Source organism: Elephantulus edwardii, unplaced genomic scaffold (assembly GCF_000299155.1).
Source record: "Elephantulus edwardii isolate Elephantulus edwardi_28Jun2011 unplaced genomic scaffold, EleEdw1.0 scaffold00064, whole genome shotgun sequence".
NCBI lineage: Eukaryota > Metazoa > Chordata > Mammalia > Macroscelidea > Macroscelididae > Elephantulus > Elephantulus edwardii.
This window is the reverse complement of record NW_006399814.1, coordinates 413,829-435,418: the sequence shown is the minus strand read 5'-3', so window position 1 is coordinate 435,418 and position 21,590 is coordinate 413,829. Positions and strand designations below refer to the sequence as shown.

At 47.6% G+C, this 21,590-nt stretch overlaps 3 protein-coding genes across 3 annotated transcripts in view; 2 read left to right on the top strand and 1 right to left on the bottom strand.

The window, feature by feature from the left end:
* The first annotated feature begins 6,969 nt into the window (after window positions 1–6,969).
* LOC102875251 lies at window positions 6,970–9,266 on the top strand. Its single transcript, XM_006888101.1, has 5 exons — window positions 6,970–7,756; window positions 8,387–8,606; window positions 8,708–8,940; window positions 8,990–9,113; window positions 9,203–9,266. Exons 1-5 carry the CDS (start codon window positions 6,970–6,972, stop codon window positions 9,264–9,266), a joined length of 1,428 nt encoding a protein of 475 aa, XP_006888163.1.
* Window positions 9,267–9,315: 49 nt separating this feature from the next.
* Window positions 9,316–11,007, top strand: KLHDC7B (kelch domain containing 7B). Its single transcript, XM_006888100.1, has one exon. The coding sequence runs from the start codon at window positions 9,316–9,318 to the stop codon at window positions 11,005–11,007; it is 1,692 nt and encodes a 563-aa protein (XP_006888162.1).
* Window positions 11,008–11,767: 760 nt separating this feature from the next.
* Window positions 11,768–21,590, bottom strand: part of SYCE3 (synaptonemal complex central element protein 3) — a 24,609-nt gene continuing 14,786 nt past the window's right edge. Inside the window, exon 2 of the mRNA XM_006888013.1 lies at window positions 11,768–11,955. Coding sequence (XP_006888075.1) covers window positions 11,798–11,955 — 158 coding nt within the window. The 3' untranslated portion in view covers window positions 11,768–11,797. The remainder of the gene's footprint in view (window positions 11,956–21,590) is intronic.

Genomic DNA, 21,590 nt, shown 5'->3' with positions numbered 1-21,590 from the left:
AAAAAAAGTATCTTCAATCTATCCACCTGGATTTAAAAATGATCTTAAGAATAGGCTTGAAGCGTTGAACACTAATGATAGAAGACCAGCTGAGTTGTGGGATGACATCAAGGATACTATCCATGGAGAGAACAAAAGGTCACTACAAAGGCAGAGGAGAAAGAAAATGGAAATGAACGTCAGAATGGACCCTGGAAATGGCACTACCATGTCACGAAGCCAAAACACAGAGAATACATGCCTAAGTAAAGGAACTAAACAGAAGAATTCAAAGGCAGCTTGAGAAGACAAAGTATTTTAATGGAATGTGCAGAGAGCTGGAATTGGAGAATATAAAGGGAAGAACTCGCTCTGCATTTCTGAAGCTGAGAGAATGGAAAAACAAAATTTTAGCCTCGAGTTGCAATATTCAAAGCTGCTAAGGGCAATAGGTTGAATGATCCAGAAAGCATCAAAAGAAGATGGAGAGAATAAACAGAGTCACTGTATCAAAAAGATCAGACTGACAATGGAAAATTTCAGGAAGTACCATATGAGTAGGAGCCAATGGTAATGAAGGAGGAAGTGGAAGCTGCATTGAAGACACTGGCAAAAAATAAGGCCCCAAGAATTGATGTGATACCAATTGACTTGTTTCAGTTAACAGATCTGACTGTGTGGACTACAACAAATTGTCGCTAATCTTGAAAAGAATGGGAATCCCAGAACACTTGATTGTGCTCATGCAAAACCTATACTTGGACCAGGAAGCAGTCCTCAGAAAGAGCAAGGAAGCAATTCATGGTTTAAAATCAGAAAAGGTCTGAGTCAGGGTTGTATATTTTCTCCATACCTATTCAATCTGTATGCTAAACAAATCATTTGAGAGCCTGGACTCTATGAAAAGGAATGTGGCATCAATATTGGAGGAAGACTCATTAAAAATCTGTGTTATGCAGATCACATAACCTTGCTTGCTGAAAATAAGGATAACTTCAAGCTTGCTATAGAGGATCAAGTACTGCAGCCTTTAGTATAGATTGCATCTAAATATCAAGAATACAAAACTTACCACTGGACCAATATGCAATATGCAGATGACACAAACTTGTTTGCCGAAACTGAGGAGAACCTTAGGCATCTGCTGCAGAAAGTCAAGGACTGCAGCCTTAAATATGGATTGAAGCTCAACACCAAGAAAACAAATATTCTCACCATGGGCAGATTGGCTGATGTTAGATGGTGAAGAGATTGAGATTGTTAACAGCTTCAGCTTGCTTTGCTCCACAACTGACACTCTTGGTATAGCAGCCAGGAAATCAAGAGACTAATTGTATTGGGAAAATCTGCTGCCAGGGACCTCTCCAGAATACTGAAGAGGAACAATGTCAGTCTGGAGACTAAGGTGTGCCTGATCCAGGCCATGATCTTTGCAATTACTTGCTATGCATCAGAAAGCTGGACAAAGACTAGGTATGATGAAAGGTGAATTGATACCTTTGAGTTGAGTGCTGGAGAAGAGTATTGGATATACCATGGGCTGTTAGGAGAACAAACAGTATTGTCATGGAGAGGGTGACACTAGGCTGCTCCTTGGGGGCAAGGATTCTGAAGCTTCATAGGACATACTTTGGGCATGTTGCAAGGATGGACCAGTTTTTGGAGAGGGATATCATGCTTGGGAGGGTGAAGGGACAGCACAACAGAGAAAGGCCCTGGATGAGTTGGATTGACTCAGTGACTGGAGTAATGGGGGTGGGTGTGTCAGTGATGATGAAGTTGGCACAGGATAGAGCAGGGTTCAGAGCTATTGTACAAAGGATCGCCATGAGTTGCAAGCGACTCAATGGCACTTAACAACTACGACATTACTAATATCACAAGCAAGCAAAATCCTGCTGAAGATTATCTAAAAACAATGGAAACAGTATATCAACAGAATACTTAAAATAATACAAGCTGGATTTAGAAGAGGTCATGGCAGTAGAGACATTATCGCCAATATCAGATGGATCTTGGCTGAAAGCAAAGAGTACTAGAGGAATATCTGTGTTTCATTGACTATGCAAAGGCATTTGACCTGTGTGGATCACAACAAATTGTGCCTAACCTTGAGAAGAATGAAAATCCCAGAACACTTGATTGTGTCCATGTGAAACCTGTACTTGGACCAGGAAGCAGTCCTCAGAACTGAGCAAGGACACATTGTATGGTTCAAAGTCAGGAAAGGATTGCATTAGGCATGTGTCCTGTCTCCACACCTTTTCAATTTGTATGCAGAACAGATCATTTGGGAGACTGGTCTTTATGAGGAAGAATGTGGCATCAGGATTGAAGAGACTCATTAACCAGCATTATGCAGATGACACAACCTTGCTTGCCGAAACTGAGTAGGACTTGAAGCGTTTACTGTAGAGGGTCAAGCCTGCAGTCTTCAATATGGATTGAAGAGCAACATCAAGAAGACAAAGATTCTCCTCACTGGGCCATCCATGACAGATGGAGAAGAGACTGAAGTTGCTAACAATTACAACTTTCTCAGCTCCACAATCAACGCTCTTGGAATCAGCAGTCAGGAAATCAAAAGACATATTAGACAAATCTGCTGTCAGGGACCTCTCCAAAGTGCTAAAGAGTAATGATGTTAGTCTACCGACTAAGATGCTCTTGATTCAGGCCATGATTTTTGCCATTAGTTGCTATTCATCAGAGAGCTAGACAATGTCTGAGGATGCCAGGAAGTTGTGGCACTGGAGAATAGTATTCAGCATATCATGGACTGCCAAGAGAACAAAAAGGTCTGCACTGGAGAGGGTGAAACCAAGCTGCTTCTGGGAGGCAAGTATTTTGAAGCTCTGTCTCACATACTTTGGACATATGGTTAGGAGGGACCAGTTCTTGGGATGGACATCATGCTTGGAAGGGTCAAGGGACAGCACAGGAGAGGAGGAGAGGAATACGTCAGGTGAGATGGATTGACACAGTAACTGGGGTCAAGGGGCATATGTGTCAGAGACAGACTGACTCTGGACAGGGCAGGGTTCAGTGCTAGTGTATGTAGGATCACCATGAGTTGCAGGAGACTTGATGGCATATAACAACAACAATAACAGGAGTCATAGTCAACTTGACAGCATCTAACAACAACAACAATGCTTTGCAAGAGAAGCCTGCCTATCTTTCCCCTACTAAGTGGCCAGAGGATTGGAACTGCCCATCTTTCAGCTAGTAATCTAATAAATCCTGTCATATGACACCAGGTGCCTTAAAAAAAGTTACAGAAACTAGTCATGACTCAAAACAAATGTATACACACTCATGTTTACAGCTGCATTATTGAGAAAAGCAAGGAGATGGAAGCAACTTAGGTGCCCACCAACAAATGAATAGAAAAACCATGGTACATTCACACAATGGAATATTATGCAGCAATAAAAAATAAAGAACTCATGAAACATTACAAAACATGGGAGACCCTTGAGGACATTATGCTGAGTAAAAGATCTCAGTCACAAAAAGGACAAATACTACATAACACTGCTGTTACAAAATAAGAAAGTCATGGGGGTTGGGGAAAGAATGTGAAAAGAGTGGATAATAAACACTGCATTAGATCAGATGAGAAGAGCTGTCTGGAGGGAATATATGATTAAACATTATATGTATGACAACAATCTAGAACAAGAGAGAACCACAGAAATAAAATATTCAATGTTCAAAAAATACAAAATATATGTTTTGTTGCTTTTGGGTGAAGTGTTCTGTACATGTCTGTTAAATCTAGCTGGTTTATAGTGTTGTTCAAATCCTGCACTTCCTTGTTGATCTCGTTTTTTTTCTATCCATACTGAAAGTGGAGAAGTGGAATCTTCCACAATGTTGTGAACTCTTTCTTCCTTCAATTCTGTCGGTTTTTTGCTTTTTTTGGTTGCTGTTGTGGTTGTTAGGTGCTGTCAAGTACGATTTACAGCAGCCCCATGAGTGACATATCTGACCTTTGTGCCATCACCATGGTTTCTGTCATGCTCAACCCATTGTGTCATGCTCAACCCATTGTGGCAGTCACTGTGTCAACCCATCTCACTAAAGCTCTTTTCCTTTTCAAGAACCTCTCACAGAGAGGATTTTTTGTTAGGTGTGCCTTAAGGTTTTGTCCTCTCTCCATACCAATGGAGTCTGTATACTGAGCAAATAATCTGAGAAGCTGGACTTCATGAAGAATGTGGCATTAGGATAGGACCAGCAGCAGTCAAGAAATCAAAAGATGTGTTGTATTGGAAAAATCTGCTGTCAAGGACCGCTTTAAAGTCCTAAAGATCAAGGGTGTCACCTTAAAGACTAAGGTGTGCCTGGTTCAAATTAAGATATTTTCAGTTTCTTCATATGCATCTGAATGGTAGACAACAAATAAGAATAACTGCAGAAGAATCGATGCCTATGAGCTGTGGTATTGGTGAAGAGTACTGAATATCCAGGGACCACTAAAGGAACAAACAAAACTATCCTGAGGGAGTGCAGCCAGGATGTTCCTTAAAGATAGAGAGGGAGGGATTTGTCTTACATACTTTGGGAATGATCCAGCTCCTGAAAAAGGACATTGCGCTAGGAAAAGCAGAATGCTGGAGAAGAGGAAAAAACCTCATTAGAGAGCCTGAGAGTGACACACAGTGAAGCTGTAGGGGGTAGGACTGGGAGGGCATCAATCTGTTGTACACAGGCTTGCTGTGAGTTAGCTGACAGCCCCTGATAACATGCGTGCTCCTTGAGGGTGAAGACAGGAGACTTTCAGGAGTGGCCAACCCTGGAATGAAGACATCCTGCTGGCGCTCTTTTCCCTGTGTTCACCCACACTAAATGGCTTGGAGCAGCACGGCTGTGGGGTGCTGCCCAGCCCATCCTGGCTCAGTCAGTCACCAGGAGAGGTGGCTTCACCTCTTTGGGCTCACAGTGAAGCAGCTGGCAGGTGACTCTCTGCACGTGTGGGTGGCATTGGTGCTGGCAGCACTGGTGGCTTCAGGAAGCAGAGGCCAGGATGCTAACTCCTTCCTGTTTCCCGTTTTTTGCTGCATAGACTGGACGGATAGGCTTTCCTTTCCTCACACTGGTTTCAGAAAACAGCTGAGAAGAGAGGTTTCAAAGCAGACGCTAAAGTGGTGTCCCATCTGGACACATTTTCTTGACTGTTTTTTTCCCTTGATTGTAACTAGTGAACTGCAGGTGACTGAGGACACTGAGAATAGTGGTCTATGTGTCACTCTGAGAACAGAGACCTTGTGTGCTTGGAAGTGCATCACACCTTCCCCCTCTCCCAGGACCCAGCAGGGCAAGATGACCATGCTTGGGGGAGGCAGCACACATCCAGCTACCAGTAAGCATCTTCCTGTAGAGCAAACCTTCCCTGCAGATTGGATTTGAATGAAGTGAGGCAGTACCTTCTGCAGAGGATGGCTGATCCTCCTTGCTTACCATGTCTGCAGGACCCATGGGGATTTGGCACCTGGGGACACTGGTGTGGATTGTTTTCTGTATTCGGTCCTCCCACAACAGTGCTTACAGATACTTTGGGGTGGACACTCTTCCTTTCCACACAGGCTGGGGACCCAGGCAAACAAGGAGTGGTCTCCAGGAGCTTTTTAAGAGGTGACAGAGATGATAGTGGAGTAGGCTAGGGAGTAGCCTCCCTCTTTCTAAAGCCTCTGGGCCCCAAACTTAATTAAGGCCAGGTCCAAAATTGGACTTAGAATCAGGAATATGTCTAGAAATTCCTCCTCCAACTTGAGGTCCACCCTACAGTCTGGGGACCAGCCTCCTACCTGCTCACTGTTACCTAATATGCCCCAGGGAGTCAGCTGGGAAGGGACAAGATGCGGTGTGATACCCAAGGTTCACAGAGCCCAGGCTGGGTGCCAGGGGTGCTGGGCCATATGTGCATGAGTCAGGAAGCAGCCCAGGCCCCAGAGGGAGAGAGTCACATAACTGTACAGCCCTTCCTCTGACAGGGACCCCTGTCCTGAGGCTTAGCTTGTAGCTGGCTCCAATGAAGGAACTTGGTGCCATCCTGGGAGGTGTGTGGGACTGAGCCCAGGTGAGAGGTGGGGCAGAGTGTGGTCCCTAAGTAAAACTGGAGGGGCTGCAGATGTGGCCCAGGAAGGAACCTGGCAAAGGTCTGATATTTGGGCACCAAGGGTGCTGGTACCCTGGGAAGCACAAATGGGCTGCACCTGGCTTCTCAGGGAAGCAGTTGGGTTGTGGAGGAGGCAGAGGGGAGGCTTGGAAGGGCATAACAGACTAGCTGGTCTCCAAAGAAGAAATTCTGAATGTTCATCATGCTGTTTACTGTCTCTTGGCCACCTCTGCAGTACCAGGGCAGGGAGTTCTAGGCCGTAAGGAAGGGTGGGCCAGGGCCACAGGCCTTAGAAGATGAGATGCTGCCCCTGCTCACCCTGTGCAGGACACCATGCTCAGCCTGGCCACCTTGGTCCTGTAGACCTGCCCAGTGTCCCTCCCCCAGTGGAACCAGCTGCTCCGGTTTCTGGTAATTTCATCGGGGCTGCATCACGTTGCCAGGCCAAGATAGCATCTTCTCACATTAACCTGTCCCTGCAGAGCCCCCTTCTGAAGGCTCAACTTGGAGGAGGAACGCTGAGGAGGGGTGCGCTTGGAGTGGGAGGGTCCAAGGGGCAGCAGCTTGCTAGGATGCTCGCACAGGAGTGAGGAACGGGCCAACTGCTCCAAGGGACTGACGGAAGAGGATAAAGAGAGGGAGTGGGGTGTGGCTGCCAACGAGACCTGTAGCTGGTGCAGCCTGCGTGGGATGGTCTCAACGCACCGCTGGGCCTGTCCACACAGCTATAAGCCACTCATCAAAACCAGGCAGAGCAACACTTGGAGTGCCATAATCCACCCTACCTGAGGTTTCATCTTCAAGGACAGCAGCCCAGGAACTGCCCTGTCCATTCAGGCCTTCCCTTGGAGTCTGCACCCAAAGCCATGATGCTGGGCGCTTTGGAATTGGCTGGCCCCCCGTGGGGCTGGGACATGGATGGGGATGAGGACTGGGACAGTGCTGTGCTGACTCTGCTGGCACTGGCTGTGGTGGCAGCCACAGCACTGGCCTTGCACTGGTTCAGTTCCGGACAGGACCAGGAAATGACAGGACCAGCGAATGCAGCCCCCCAGATCCAGCCTTCTCAAGTAACGGGATCTGGGCAGGCTCTGCCCCCAAAGAAGGTCAGTGACAGCATCAAGAAGCCACGGCAGAGGAAGTTGGATCCTCCAGGACATAACCAGGGGAGCCCTGTAGCTTCAGGGGCTGAGGCCCAGGAGTCCTGCATGGGGGACTTGACAGCTACAGTGGGGTCTGCATCCAAGATGCCTGGAGACACAGTCAGCAGTGCAGCCCATGGACAGCTGCTTAGCACAGCACCAGGCACTGTCTCCCTGGGGAGGAGCAGAGCAGGTGGGACGTCTGGCCCCATCCTCATCCACTTCACACCTCGAGATGTTGGAGAAGCGGAGAATGAGCCTAAGATAGTTTGTCCCAAGGAGTCTGCATACCAGGCCTTCAGACACACAGCTCAACTGGACATCAGGTCCTGGCAGCCATGGGCGGGCCTGCCTCATTTGCGGAAGAGAGGCCGTGGTAACGGGCAGTGGCAGGTGGATGGTGACTCAGGAGATAGGCCCAGCCGTCCCCCCAGGCCGGATCCCCTGCGGCTGGGTAACGTGGTGAGTGTGTGGGATGCCGTGGACGCTGCTGCTGTGGATGCCTCGGCCTGTAGGTTGCTGACCGACTCCCTGACACCTCCCTCCTCTCAGGGATCTGCTCCCCAGGAATGGCCTACATCACACACCCCTCAGATTCGGTCTCCAGCCGAGGGCTCAGAGAGGAATCGTGGGAACAATAGACCCCATCCAGTCCCTGAACTGGTTCTGGAGTCAGGAGCTACAACAGGTGCGAGTGGGGAGAGCCCTGGGAGCCTAGGCAGTGTTCCAGAGGAAGACTGGCCATGGGCAAGGACAGGGGTCCTGGCCACCAGAAGCTTCAGCCAAGCTCCAGGATCCACAGATCTGTCACTAGAGGGACAACATGGAGGGACCTTTAGCTTGGCCAAGGCTGGGGTGAGCAGTCTCAGAGATGACCACTCTTTTCTGATCCCAGGGCTGGACAGGACAGAAGAGCAAGGGGGGCACAGTATTGGACAGGAGGTCCGCGGGCATCAGAGCCATGGGCAAGTACTAGACATTCAGACTGCTCACCAGGGATCTGGGAAGCCTCTGGATGAAGAGAAACCAGTCCCACACTTCTCAGGGCATACACTAGGCCACCATCCCACCCCGAGCCCCACAGCCACCCCTTCCACAGACATTCCTTCTGAGCAGCCCCTATCCACCTCCTCACCCACAGCTCATCTCCGTGGGGGCTGCCGATATGCCATCGCTGGCTCCCCTTCAGACATGGCTCCTTCTGGATGTAGTCAGGGTCCTTCCGAGGATGAGCATCTCAGAGCAATCCCAACCTCAGCCTCAACTTTAACCCCAACCCCAACCCCAACCCAAGCCTCAACCTCATCCTCAATCCCAACCCTAGCCTCAGGCTCAACTCCAGCCTCAGCCCAAGCCTCAAACTCAGCCTCAATCTTAACCCAAATCCCAGCTCGAGCCTCAACATCCACCTCAAACCCAACCCCAGCCCAAGCCTCAACCACAACCTCAATCCCAACCCCAGCCTCAACCTCAACCCCAGCCCGAGCCTCAACGTCAACCTCAACTACAGCCCCAGCCTCCACCCCAATCTCAACTTCAACTCCAACCTCAACCTCAGCCTCCACCCCAATCCCAACCTCAACTCCAACCTCAATCTCAGCCTCCACCCCAATCCCAACCTCAACCTTAACTCCACCCCCAGCCTCAACCCTAACCCCATCCTTGACCTCAACCCCAACCTCAGCCTCAACTCCAGCCCCAACTCCTACCTCAGCCTCAAATTCAATTCCAACCCCAAATCCAGTCTCAACTCCAACTCTAATTGCCTCAATCCAAACTCCAAATCCAGCCCCAACTGCAGCCTCTACTCCAACCCCAAACCCAATTTCAACCCCAGCCCCAATTCCAGCCCCTACCCCAACTCCAAGGCCAGCTCTAGCTCCAGCCTCAACCAAGGTCTCAAATTCAATTCCAAGGTCAGTCCCAACATCAATCATAGCCCTAACCCCAACTCTAGCCTCAGCTCCACCAAGTCCTGTGGGGAGACCTACCTCACGGGAGTCCAGAATTACCCCATCTAAGAGCTGTCAGGAGAGGCAGACCTTAGGCAGCTGGGGAAATCTCATTGCTATGGTTCTTAAAAGCCATCCCTTCCCCAGTCAAGAAAGGGGACCCGGGAAAGCGCCCGTGGCAGAATCCAAAGACCAAGCCAGCTCCCACAACAGCACTTCAATTCCTTCCACCAGAGGTGCAGCCCCCAGGCCCGAGAATAAGCGCAGGTCTCCAGTGGAGCAGGCTACACAGGAGATTCCATGCCAGCCGAGAGGCGCCCAGCCAGCCAGGGCTCCCACTGTAGACAGAGTGCAGGGACCAGGTCAAGCCGGAGTCGAGGAGAAAAGCCAGGGATCCCCACCCCGCGCCACTGAGCCCAGACCAGCGCCCCGGCGGCGCCGGAAACGCAGCCTGTGTGAGGCGGCCAAGAGCACAGGTGTGGGCCAGGCGGCTCTTAGGCCGCGTCAGGGAAGGTCTCTGAGGCAGGAGGCCCAGCCCACCGGTTGCGAGGGCGCTCTCACCGAGAAGCAGCAGGAGGCGCGCAAACTCATGGTTTTTCTGCAGAGGCCAGGGGGCTGGGGCGTAGCTGAGGGGTACCCGAAGCCCAGCTCTCCGCCCCCGGAGCTACCCGCCACAGTGGCGACGCTGAGACAGCGGCTGGACCTGGGTAGCTGCCTGGAAGTGCTGGCCTTCGCTCAGCAGCACGGTGCACGTGGCCTGGTGCAGGACACCTATGCGGTTATGAGTGACAACCTGCTGCATGTGCTAGGGGACCCGCACCTGTACCGGCAGCTGGGCGGGGCGGACCGAGAGCGCATCCTGAGCCTGCGGACCGGCCGCGGCCAGGCTGTGCTCGGGGTCCTCATGCTGCCCAGCCTCTATCAGGTGAGCCGCCCGGGGCTCCCTGGAGCCCCGAAAAGCGAGGAGGCGCCCCAGTCTCGAGCGCACCTGCATGTGTTCAATCCTGGAGAGAATGTGTGGCGGCCTCTGACTCGCGTGCCAGCGGAGGTACCCCTCCGAGGCTGTGGCCTCTGTATCATGCACAATTACTTGTTCTTGGCGGGGGGCATCCGCGGCTCTGGGGTCAAGGCTGTCTGCTCCAACCAGGTCTTCTGCTACAACCCCCTGACCGATATCTGGAGCCAGCTGCGGCCCATGCAGCAGGCTCGAGCCCAGCTCAAGCTGGTGGCCCTGGACGGGCTGCTCTATGCCATCGGTGGGGAATGCCTCTACAGCATGGAGCGTTATGACCCCCGCACTGACTCCTGGGCCACGCGCGCGCCCCTCCCTGTAGGCACCTTCCCTGTGGCGCATGAGGCGGTGGCCTGCCGTGGCGACATCTACGTCACTGGAGGCCACCTCTTCTACCGCTTGCTCAGGTACAGCCCTGCAAAGGACGCGTGGGACGAGTGTCCCTATAGTGCTAGCCACCGGCGCTCCAGCGACATGGTGGCGCTGGGCGGCTTCCTCTACCGCTTCGACGTGCTGCGGGGCGTGGGCGCCTCGGTGATGCGCTACAACACGGTGACCGGCTCCTGGAGCCGCGCTGCGTCGCTGCCACTGCCTGACCCCGCGCCTCTGCGCTGTGCTGTGCTGGGCACCACCATCTACTGCCTCAACCACCAGGTCACCGCCACCTTCGCAGTCTCCGACGCCACAGCGCAGTTCGAGGCCAGCGAGCTGCAGCCCTGTCCTGTGGGGAGTAAAGGTGTCCTCTGCCCGTTCGTCCTGACGCTGCCCCACACTGACCCACGGCAGACGGCCCTCTGAGACCTCGAGGGTGTGGAGTTGTGGGAGTGCTAGGAAACCCTGTGTTGGTGTATTTGTGGGAACTCAGGGCTGGGGGCCGAGGTGGGATCTAGAACTTTCTGCTCTTGTCTGTCCTAATAAACGTTGTGCTTCAGATGATCTGGGTTTCTGGAATGAGGCTCCCACCACCTCCCCTGACAGTAGCACAGCTTGAGGGGCCCCCAGCCTTGTTCCCCCTCAGTCTTCCCTTCAATGTTTTTGCCGTAGGTCCTGGCCCCCAACTCTACCTGGCTAAAAACTCTCGTTCAGCTCAAATGTTCCTCCTCATGGCTGGGTCCTGGGGGCCCTGTCAGGGCCCCCCTCCACCACTCCCAAGGGCAGGCACTGGCTGGGCTGTCTTCCCCCAGGGTTCCAGGAGTTTTTGTGATCAAGTGTGTTTGAGAGACTGGTTCAGTTTGGATCTGCACTTGTGTGCTGTGTCAGGGCACGCGACTTCTCTTTCGTGTTCTGTCAAGTGGGGTCCCAGTCTCTGTTGTCAATCTCTGGGCAGCTGGGCACTCCCAGAGAGCACCCCACTGCTCCTCAGTCTGTTGCTGATATCCTTCCCTTCCACCCCATGCCACTGGCATGTGCTAACTCGTCCCCGATTTGTGCTTACACTCTGTCACAGAGTTTGCTCTGTGGCAGGCAGACAGCATTCAGGAAGGAGAGGGGTCCTCACCATATGCATGAAAAGAACTTTACTGAGGACAGCACTGACTGTGGGGCTGTGCACGTGGCCGTGGCCTGGGCCAAGTGGTGGGGTAGACGGTCACTGCTTCTGCTTGGTCTCATGGAGCAGCTCCTGCCAATTCCTCTCCATCTCCTCCTTGCAGTTGAGGAAGGCATCTTCCAGTCGCCGCATGGACTCAGCCAGTGCAGGGTTGGTGCGGATCACCACCATGTCGTAGGCCATCCAGGTTGCCTGCACTGTAACAGTGATCCTCTTTACTGAGGGTACACAGGGCACTGTGGAGGGGGGGGCTGCAGTGTAGAGGGTTCATAAAACTGACAAACTGCAGAGGGAAGACCTCCCAAGTCACACATCTTAACTTCTCAGAACACTAGTCCACAACTTTGAGAGGCCAGTTCAGTGCAAAATGTCAGAAGAGAAAGCTGTGGGCCCTGACTAACCCTCAATTCACAATCAGCAGGGGATCCAAGGGGCTCATATGATTATGTAGCATGCACTCAGGAAGGTCTGACAATGCTCAGGTAGGTGGACCATGCTCGGGCAGGTCTGACTGTGCACAGGTAGGTCTGACCATGCTCAGGCAGGTGAACCTTGTTCATTCAGGTCTGACCGTGCATAGGTACAGCTGACCATACCAAGGTAGGTATGCAAAGTCCCAAGTTTCTGGTAACTCATATTGAATGACTAGATGTTCACTCACCTCTACTTGTCATCTGTGTGCTCTCATGAAGGCCTAATTCAGACACGCCTCTTGTGGCAAGTTTTTATGTGACCGCCAGATGTGCCTTGGCTGTCCCCACTAAATACGCACCCTAGTACTCACCACCTTGTTGGCTTGTCTACTTGCGTGCCTGCCTGCCCCTCTGTGAGGTTCCTGATGGCAGTGATCCTGGGTTAACACAGTTAAGTGAGAACACCTTGTAGAGTAACATGGATGTGTGCAAAATGCCACCTCCATTCCATTTTTGCAACACTAATCTTGAGTATCTGCCCTGCCCTCCAGAGCCCTACAGAACAAGGTCAGCCTCTCAAACACCTGATAACAAGTAGATACATTCCCCTATTACTCTTCTTAGCTGGGCTAAGAAATATTGGACACTTGGAGAGCTGTATCCTCAAGGGACTTAAGCAAGGAGTTAAGCTGGTGATCAAAAATGAACACAAACATCTATTCAACAAGGTCAGGCTAGCAAACCGGGCCTGAAATTTTACAAAAAAAATAACATCTGATTGATAGAGAAAGAACTGTTAGAACAAGTATCTGTGGGAACTTCATGGCCAGCACAAGGACTTTAGGGAGTATGTGGGGCCCACTGGCCTCTCCAAGAAGAGAATTTTTCCTTCCCTCCTACAGACTGACCTGTCCAGTAGGTCCAGGGATACCCACACCTACATTTGCCCATATATCTGCTTACACTTGGCCAGCAGGAAAGGGTCTGGACCTAGGATTTGGTATAGAGTGTCTCTCCTGGCTTTCCATCTGTCGAGTGTCCTGGGAAAGTGTCCACTGGGAGGCAGGCATGGGTAAGATTTCTAAATTGACTAGCAGATGTAGGATCATCTACGTGCTCAAAAAAGGGCAGCTCTTATTATAAAATACATAATTAAGCAAAGAGAGTGGGTCTGAAGCTAAAATTCAGGGGGAAAATTAGCTTATATAGTTCTCCACAGATCATCCAGTAGGCTGGGCCGTATGGATTGGAGGAAGATTCATCAACAACCTATGTTAGTCAGATGGCACAACCTGGCTTGCTGAAACTGAGGACTTGAAGCACTTGCTACAAAAGATCAAGGACTAGGGAGCTCTGTGGCCTAGTGGCAAGAAGCTGCACTGCAATCCCAGAGGCACATGGTTCAAATCCACCAGATGCTCTGCTGAAGGAGGAGGGATAATCTCCTCCTGTACCAGTCAGATCTGATTTGACGGTACACACACAAAAATAATAATAAAAATTAATAAATAAAAAAATTCCTCTAATAAAAGATCAAGGACTACAGCCTTCAGTATGGATTGAAGCTCAACATCAAGAACACAAAGATTCTCACCACTGTGCTAATTGGCAGCATCATGATAAATGAAGAGATTTAGTTTGCTTGGCTCCACAATCAACATTCTTGGTACCAGCAGCCAGGAAATCAAGAGATGAATTGCACTGGGAAAAATCTGCTATCAGAGACCTCTCCAGAGTACTGAAGAGCAATGACATCAGTCTATAGACTAAGGTGTGCCTGATCCAGGCCACAGTCTTTGCAATTGCTTGCTATGCATCAGAAAGCTGGACAATGACTAGGGATGATAGAAGGAGAATTGATGCTTTTGAGCTATGGTACTGGAGAAAACTGTTGAATATACCATGAACTGCCAGGAGAACAAACAGGTTCGTCCTAGAGAGGGTGAAGCCAGGCTGTTCCTTGGAGGCAAGGAATTTGAGACTTCGTCTGATATACTTTGGGCATGTTACAAGGAGGGACCAGTTCCTGGAGAGGGAAATCATGCTTGGAAGGGTGGAAATAATGGAGAAATAGGGAAACCATTAATTAGATGGATTGATACAGTGACTAGACTAATGAAGGTAGGTGTTTCAGAGACAGTAAAGTTGGCACAGGATAGAGTAGGTTTCAGGGCTGTTGTACATAGTGTCGCTATGAGTCACAAACAACTTGATAGCACATAACAACAACAGTTCTCCACAGCAGTGTTAGCATGGGGCTTCCCAGGTTAAAGCAGTATTGGAACACGCTCCATTTTCAAGTTCAGTGACCATCAAATGAAAACTATCCCATGGTTTCAATACCTTTCTCAGTGGTCCTTCTCTATGCGAGGCATATGATGCATTTGTAGACGCTGGTGGCTCACCTGCTTCAAAAACAGGCATGATACTTTTACAAATGCAGCTTTAATTGCTGGGAAAATATATATAATAGTGTAGGACTCAAACAAAATTTATTATGTTCTAGAAGACACTTGCTGTATGGCAGTAACTGTGCTTACTGTTAGGCTGAACACTGTGACACTGATGTATCAAATTTGTTAATGGCTGGTTACCCAATGCAGACAGTGTGGGCTAGAGCTCCCTGATTAAAAGAAGCTTGGAAGGAGGAGTGGCATCCACTTCCTTAATAGCTTGCCTCTTAGGAAACCCTATGAACCTGGAGAGAGGATGAAAGACATACAAGCTTGAGGACTCTCCTTCACAGGGTCATTATGAGTCGCCTGTGACTCGACGGCACTTAATAACCACAACAGAAGACACTGAGATGAATTTAATTTTGTCTTCAAAATATGAACTGGGATCTAATATCCCATGTCTGTAGGTGAGATGAGTTTAGGAACAGGATTTTTTTTTTATGTGTTAATGAGGCCACATTAGTGTAGGTTGATCAGAGATATAAAAAGATCAGATCAGAACCAGAATCAAACACAAACTGGAGAGGTGGACAGGTGGCATGTGAAGATTTCCAAGGAATCAAAGAACAGAAGCTGAAAGAGACAAGGATCCTCCCTCAGAACTGACACGGAGAGAAAGCGAGATAGGGAGAGCTTTTCTGGAGAGTCAGTGCCCTGATAGCCTCTAACATGGTGAGGGGATAAACTTGCTTTCTTAAACAATTCATTTTTATTTCTTTACAGCAACACTAGCTAACTAGACAGACATTAAGATACTGTATCAAGCGATAACCCTCTTAGGATTCAAGGAAAAAGATACCAAATCCATAGAATGGGAGGGACCTGTTATCACTGCAAAGCCTCCAGAGAAGCATGTCCTTTTCTGTCCACTCAGTGTGCTGAGCTCTACACAGGACAGAAAGCTGAGCACACACCCTTGGCATGCTCCTCACCAGCTGCAGTGGAGAAGACAGGTGACAAATATGCAAGAAACTACAGATGCATCAGGTGCTTTGAAGAAAACGTGTGTTTGGTAGAGAAGTGAGTGGCATGGTCTTATTTAGGGGTGTTTGGTGAGGAATGAGCAGGGGCAATAGCATGGTTACAACGTTTTATGGGGCTTGAAAGTGGATATTCTGAGATGCTAATTAGGGCTTTAACTGGTGAGTTGGGCAATGAATAGGAGACCAAGTACTGACGCCTTTGAATTGTGGTGTTTGTAGAGAATAGGGAATATTCTATGGACTGTCAAAAGGATGAACAATTCTGTGCTGGAAGTGTATGCAGAATGCTCCATTGAGGTGAGGATGGTGCTTCAGAGTCATGTATTTTAGGCTGGTTGTGACAAGGGACCAGTCCTTAGAACAGCCTGCCTGGTAAAGCAGAGTGTTAAAAAAGAAAAGATGAATGGAAGACAAGATAAACAGACACACTGGCTCTCTCACAAAGATTAGGAAAACCAGTCAAGACATGCACCCAGATTCTATGAAGAGCCACAGTCAAGTGCTCTGGACCTGCAGACATGAGTGAAGATGGCTGCTGAGAGGCTGCTGAGGGGTGTGCCAGCTGCCAGGACAGTAGAGGTAGAGAACAAGGAGGGTGAGGACTCACCATAACAGTCCAACAGAGTCATGCAAGCAAACAAGGAGGTCAGCATTCACAGGTCCACAAGGGCAATGCACATACTTGACACATAGACAGGTGCACTTTTTAAAGAGTAAATGGTAACATTGTCTCTTATTGTTACAGAAGGTCAAGGACTGTAGTCTGCAATATGGGTTGAAGCTCAACATAAAGAAAACAAGATTCTCACCACTGGGCCAACTAGCACCATGATGGATGGAGAAGAGGTTGAGACTTAATAATTCCAGCTTACTCAATTCCACAATCAACACTCTTGGCACCAGCAGTCAGGAAACCAAAAGATAAACTGTACTAGGGGAATCTGCTGCCAGGGACCTCTCTAAAGTGCTAAAGAGCGATGATGTCAGTCTGGAGACTAAAGTGCACCTGATCCAGGCCATGGTCTTCGCAATTACTTGCTATGCATCAGTGAGCTGGAAAATGACTAAGGATGACAGAAGAATTGATGCCTTTGAATTGTAGTGCTGGAGAAGACTCTTGAATATACCATGGAGACACAAACAGGTCTATCTTAGAGAGAGTGAAACCAACCTGCTCCTTGGAAGCAAGGATTTTGAAGCTCTGTCTTACATACTTTGGGCATGTGGCCGGGGGGAACAGTCCTTGGAGAAGGGCATCATGTTTGTAAGGGTGGAACAACACTGCAGGAGAGGAAGACCCTACATGAGATGGAATGACACAATAATTGAGGCAACAGGGGTGGGTATGTCAGAGACAATGAGATGGGTTATAAGGCAATAAGGCAGAGTTTAGAGCTATTGTACACAGGGTCACTATAAGGCACTGGCAACTTGATGGCACATACCAACAACAACTGTCAAAGAACAGTTAGTTTTTATCTAACACAAGTTATTCTAGAAATTGGGAGGGGGGAGAAGGGAAGGATAGCAATATCATTTTATGAACTGATATAATGCCTTAAATCATTTCACAAAATATTCTGTTTATACTGTGGGACAACTGAGATGAGATATAAGTAAAAATAAAAGCAGAATTGTCATTAGGCTGGCTTATTTGAAGCCATATAAGGATACCGTGTTGTTGTTGTTAGGTGCCATCAAGTACAACTCCTAGTGACTCTATGAACAAAAGATCTGGAGGACATTATGCTGAGTGAAATATCTCAGTCACAAAAAGACAAATACTTCATAATGCCACTGTTACAGAACAGGACTGATATGGGGGTTGGGGAGAAAACAGAAAAGAGGGGATAAATAATGTACATGGCATTGAAACAGATGGAGAGAACCATATAAAAGGAATATATGATTAGTTATTATTGGCATGAATAAGAGCTGCATAGTAAAGTGGTCTAGAGGGGGAGGGGGAGCTGCATAACAATAACTTTTTTCCAGAGAAAATTGTGAACTGGGGGTGAGGGGGGACAGGGAGGAAAATGTGCAACAATGAATGAATGGAAATCCAAGTTCTTTATAAACTTTCATTAAAATCTAAAAAATAAAAAAGAAGAAAGGCAATATCCTGTAAAAGGATGACCAGCATAATATCACACTAGTGGAAAGCAGAATGATAGAGAGGAAGTGGGAGAGAGTGCAATTACATTGTGAGTATGGAAACTAATGTAATAGAATAAAATGTGCATTAATGGCTGAAAAAAAAGTACCTTACTTTATTTCACTCAAATAACTATTTAAAAAAAAGATCTGAACCCAGTCCTGTCCTGTGCCATCCTCACACTTGCTGACACACAAAAGCCCTTTGCAGCAGTAACTGTATCAACCCACCTGGTTGAGGGTCTTCTTCTTCGTCAACCCTCCACCCTTCCCACCATCATGTCTCTTTCCAAGGAATAGCTCCTCCTAGCAACATGTCCAACCTGGAGAGAGGATGAAAGGCACCCAAGCACTGAGGACTCTCCTTCATAGGGTCGCTATGAGTCGCCTGCAACTCGACGGCACTTAACAACAATAATATAAACAGAGAGAGAGAGAGAGAGCAGCTGGTCCAGTGGACAGAAAGTGATGCTACCAAGCCAAAGGTGGGTGACTTTTAATCCGCGGCCCTCTCTTTCATTGTTTTTGTTCAGACATTCCTCTAGGTAGTATAGCCCTGGTGTACAAGTTGCCGTACCACGGTCACTTGTGGTTACTGTGAGGCTGAACACTGTGACACTGATGTATCAAATGCGTTAATGGTTGGCTACCCAATGCGGACAGAGAGTGGGGTGGAGCTCCCCGATTAAAACAAGCTTGGAAGGAGGAGTGGCGTCCACTTCCATAATAGCTTGCCTCCAGAAACCCTATGAACCTGGAGAGAGGATGAAAGGCACCCAAGTGTCGAGGACTCTCCTTCACAGGGTCGCTATGTGTTGCCTGCAACTTGACGGTGCTTAACAACAACAAGAAACATGCCCAAAGTATGAGAGGCAAAGCCTCATCATTCTTGCCCCCAAAGAGCACTCCAGCTACACCATCTCTAAGACGTATCTATTTGTTCTCTTGGCCGTTCATGGGATGTTCAATGCTCTTCTCCAACACCACAGCTCAAAGGCATCAGTTCTTTTTCTGTCATCTTTATTCAGTGTTCAGGTCTCAGATGCATAGCTAGTAATCGGAAAGACCATGGCCTGAATCAGATGCACCTTAGTCTTCAAACTGACATCACTGTTGTTGTTGTTGTACTCCTCAATAATTTGGAGAGGTCCATAACTATAGATTTCAGCAGTATAGAGTGTCTCCTTATTTCCTGACTGCTTGTGCCAAGAGTGTTGTGTGTCCAAGCAAAATGAAGCTGTTGACAGTTTCAATCTCCTTTCCATCCATCATGACACTGCCTATTGGTCCAGTGGTAAAAATCTTTATTTTCTTTATACTGAGACACAATCCATACTGAAGGCTGCATTCCTTCATCTTCTGCAAGTGCTTCAAGTCCTCCTCACTTTCAGCAAGTAAGGTTGTGTCATCTGCATAAAGCAGGTTGTTGATGAGTCTCCCTCCAATCCGGATGCCATACTCCTCTACCAGAACAATGTCTATTTGTGCTTTATTGACTTTGCAAAGGCATTTGGTTGTGCAGATTATGACAAGTTGTGGCTGGCATTGAGAAGTATGGGAATCCCAGAGCACTTGATTTTTGCCTATGAGGAACCTATACCTAGAGCAGGAGGCTTTTGTGAGAACTCAGCAGGGGGGCACTGCATGGTTTGGAATTGAGAAGGGAGTGCATCAGAGTTGTATTCTATCTCCATACCTTTTCAATCTATATGCTGAGCAAATTATCTGAGGATACCATAAGCAGAGAAAATTACATATTTAGCTCATATTAATATAAAATCCTAAATATAACATAGGTTCACTAAGTCTAACTGTGTTAGAATAATATTATACTCAAATAGTTTATAAAAGAAATAAATTCAACAATAGTTTAATGTTAGAGAATAAATTAGTGCTATTCACCATCTTTTTTTTGTTTGTTATTGAGACACAATTGATACTGAAGGCTGCATTCCTTAATCTTCTGCAACAAGTGCCTCAAATCCTCCTCACTTTCAGGAAGCAAGGTTGTGTCATCTGCATAACACAGGTTATTTATGAGTCTCCATCCAATCCCGATACCACACTCCTTTTCACAGAGTCCAGCTTCTCGGACAGTGGCATTATGTAGTATTTGTCCTTTCTGACTGAGATATTTCACTCAGCATAGTGTCCTCTAGGGTCACACATTTTGTATAATATTTCATGAATTCCTTGTTTTTCAATGTTGTATAGTATTCCATTGTGTGAATATACCACAGCTTTGCTATTCACTCATTTGCTGAGGGGCACTGGGTTGTTTCCATCTCTTTGCTATTGTGAACAAAACAGCAATAAACATGGGTGTGTATATATCTGCATGGGTGGCAGTTCAGGTTTCTTTAGGGTATACTCCCAGTAGTGGGATTGCTGGGTCCAATGGTATTTCTATTTCCAATTATTTGAGAAAGGGCCAAATCGCCTTTCAGAGTGGTTGCACCATTTGACACTCCCACCAACAGCGAATAAGGGTCCCAGTTTCTCCACAACCTCACCTGTATTTGTTGTTTGCTGCTCTGTTGAATTTTGCTATTGTTACTGGAGTGAGATGATATCTCATGGTTGTTTTGATGTGCATCTCTCTTAGAGCTACGGACTTTGAACACTTCCTCATGTGTTTTTTGCCATCTGAATATCTTCTTTTATGAAATGTCTATTCTGTGCCCATCAGGGCTGCATTTGTTAACTGAAACAAGTAAAGTGGTATCTGATCAATTCCTGGGGCTTTATTCCCCCCCAACGCCTTCACTGCGGCATCAATTTCCTCCTTCAGTATCATCAGCTCCTGCTCATAAGGTATGTCCTAAAAATTTTCAGTGTCAGTCAGTTCTTTTTGGTACAGTAACTTTGTGTGTTTCTTCCATCTTCTTTTGATGCTTCCTAGGTCATTCAGTATATTGCCATTAGTATCTTCAAGTATTTCAATTTGAGGCTTAATTTGCTTTTCAGTTCTCTCAGCTTGAGATATGCAGAGCTCTCTGCTTTTTAATTTTCCAACTCTAGCTCTTTGCACGTCTTTCCTTTGTCTTCTCAAGTGGCCCTTTGAAATCTTCTGTTGAGCTTTTTTTACTTTTTTCCCTTCTCAACACTAGTGCAATTTTCAGAGTCTATTCTGACATCCATTTCAGTTTTTCTTTTGGCTGTCAAAAAGAAAATTATCTTGGGGAAATTTATTACCTTCAGTTCCCCCACCATTTATAACAGCCTGAAAATATTTTTTCTCCTCTGTCTTTGTAATGATCTTTTGCTCTCTTTATGGATGATATCCTTGATGTCATCCCATAACTCATTTGGTCTTTGATAATTGAGGTTCAATGCTTCAAACTTATTAAGATGATTTTTAAATTCAGGTGGAATACATTCAAGATAAATGGATCTCATGGACTTGTTTTGGTTTTCTGTGTCCTCAATTTGTACTTGCACATGAGTAACTGATGGCCTGACCCAAAAACTGCTCCTGACCTAGTTTGACTGCTAATATTGAGCTTTTCCAATGATTCCTTCCACAGATGGAGTCAATGTGATTCCTATGCAATGTAACCCATCAGGTAAGGTTCATGTGTAAGGTTACTGTTTGAATAAATCATTGAAAATAAAAAATTCAATCATTCTATCTCTAGCCTCATTTCTGCCAGTCTATACTTCCTGACTACTATTCTTTCTTCATGGTTTTCAACTTTTGCATTCCAGACACCAATTATCATTAGTGGATCTTGATTGCATGTTCAGCCAATTCAGGACTGCAAGATTTGATAAAAATTTTCAGTTTCTTTTCTTTGCTGCCAGATGTAGGCATGCATATTTGAAT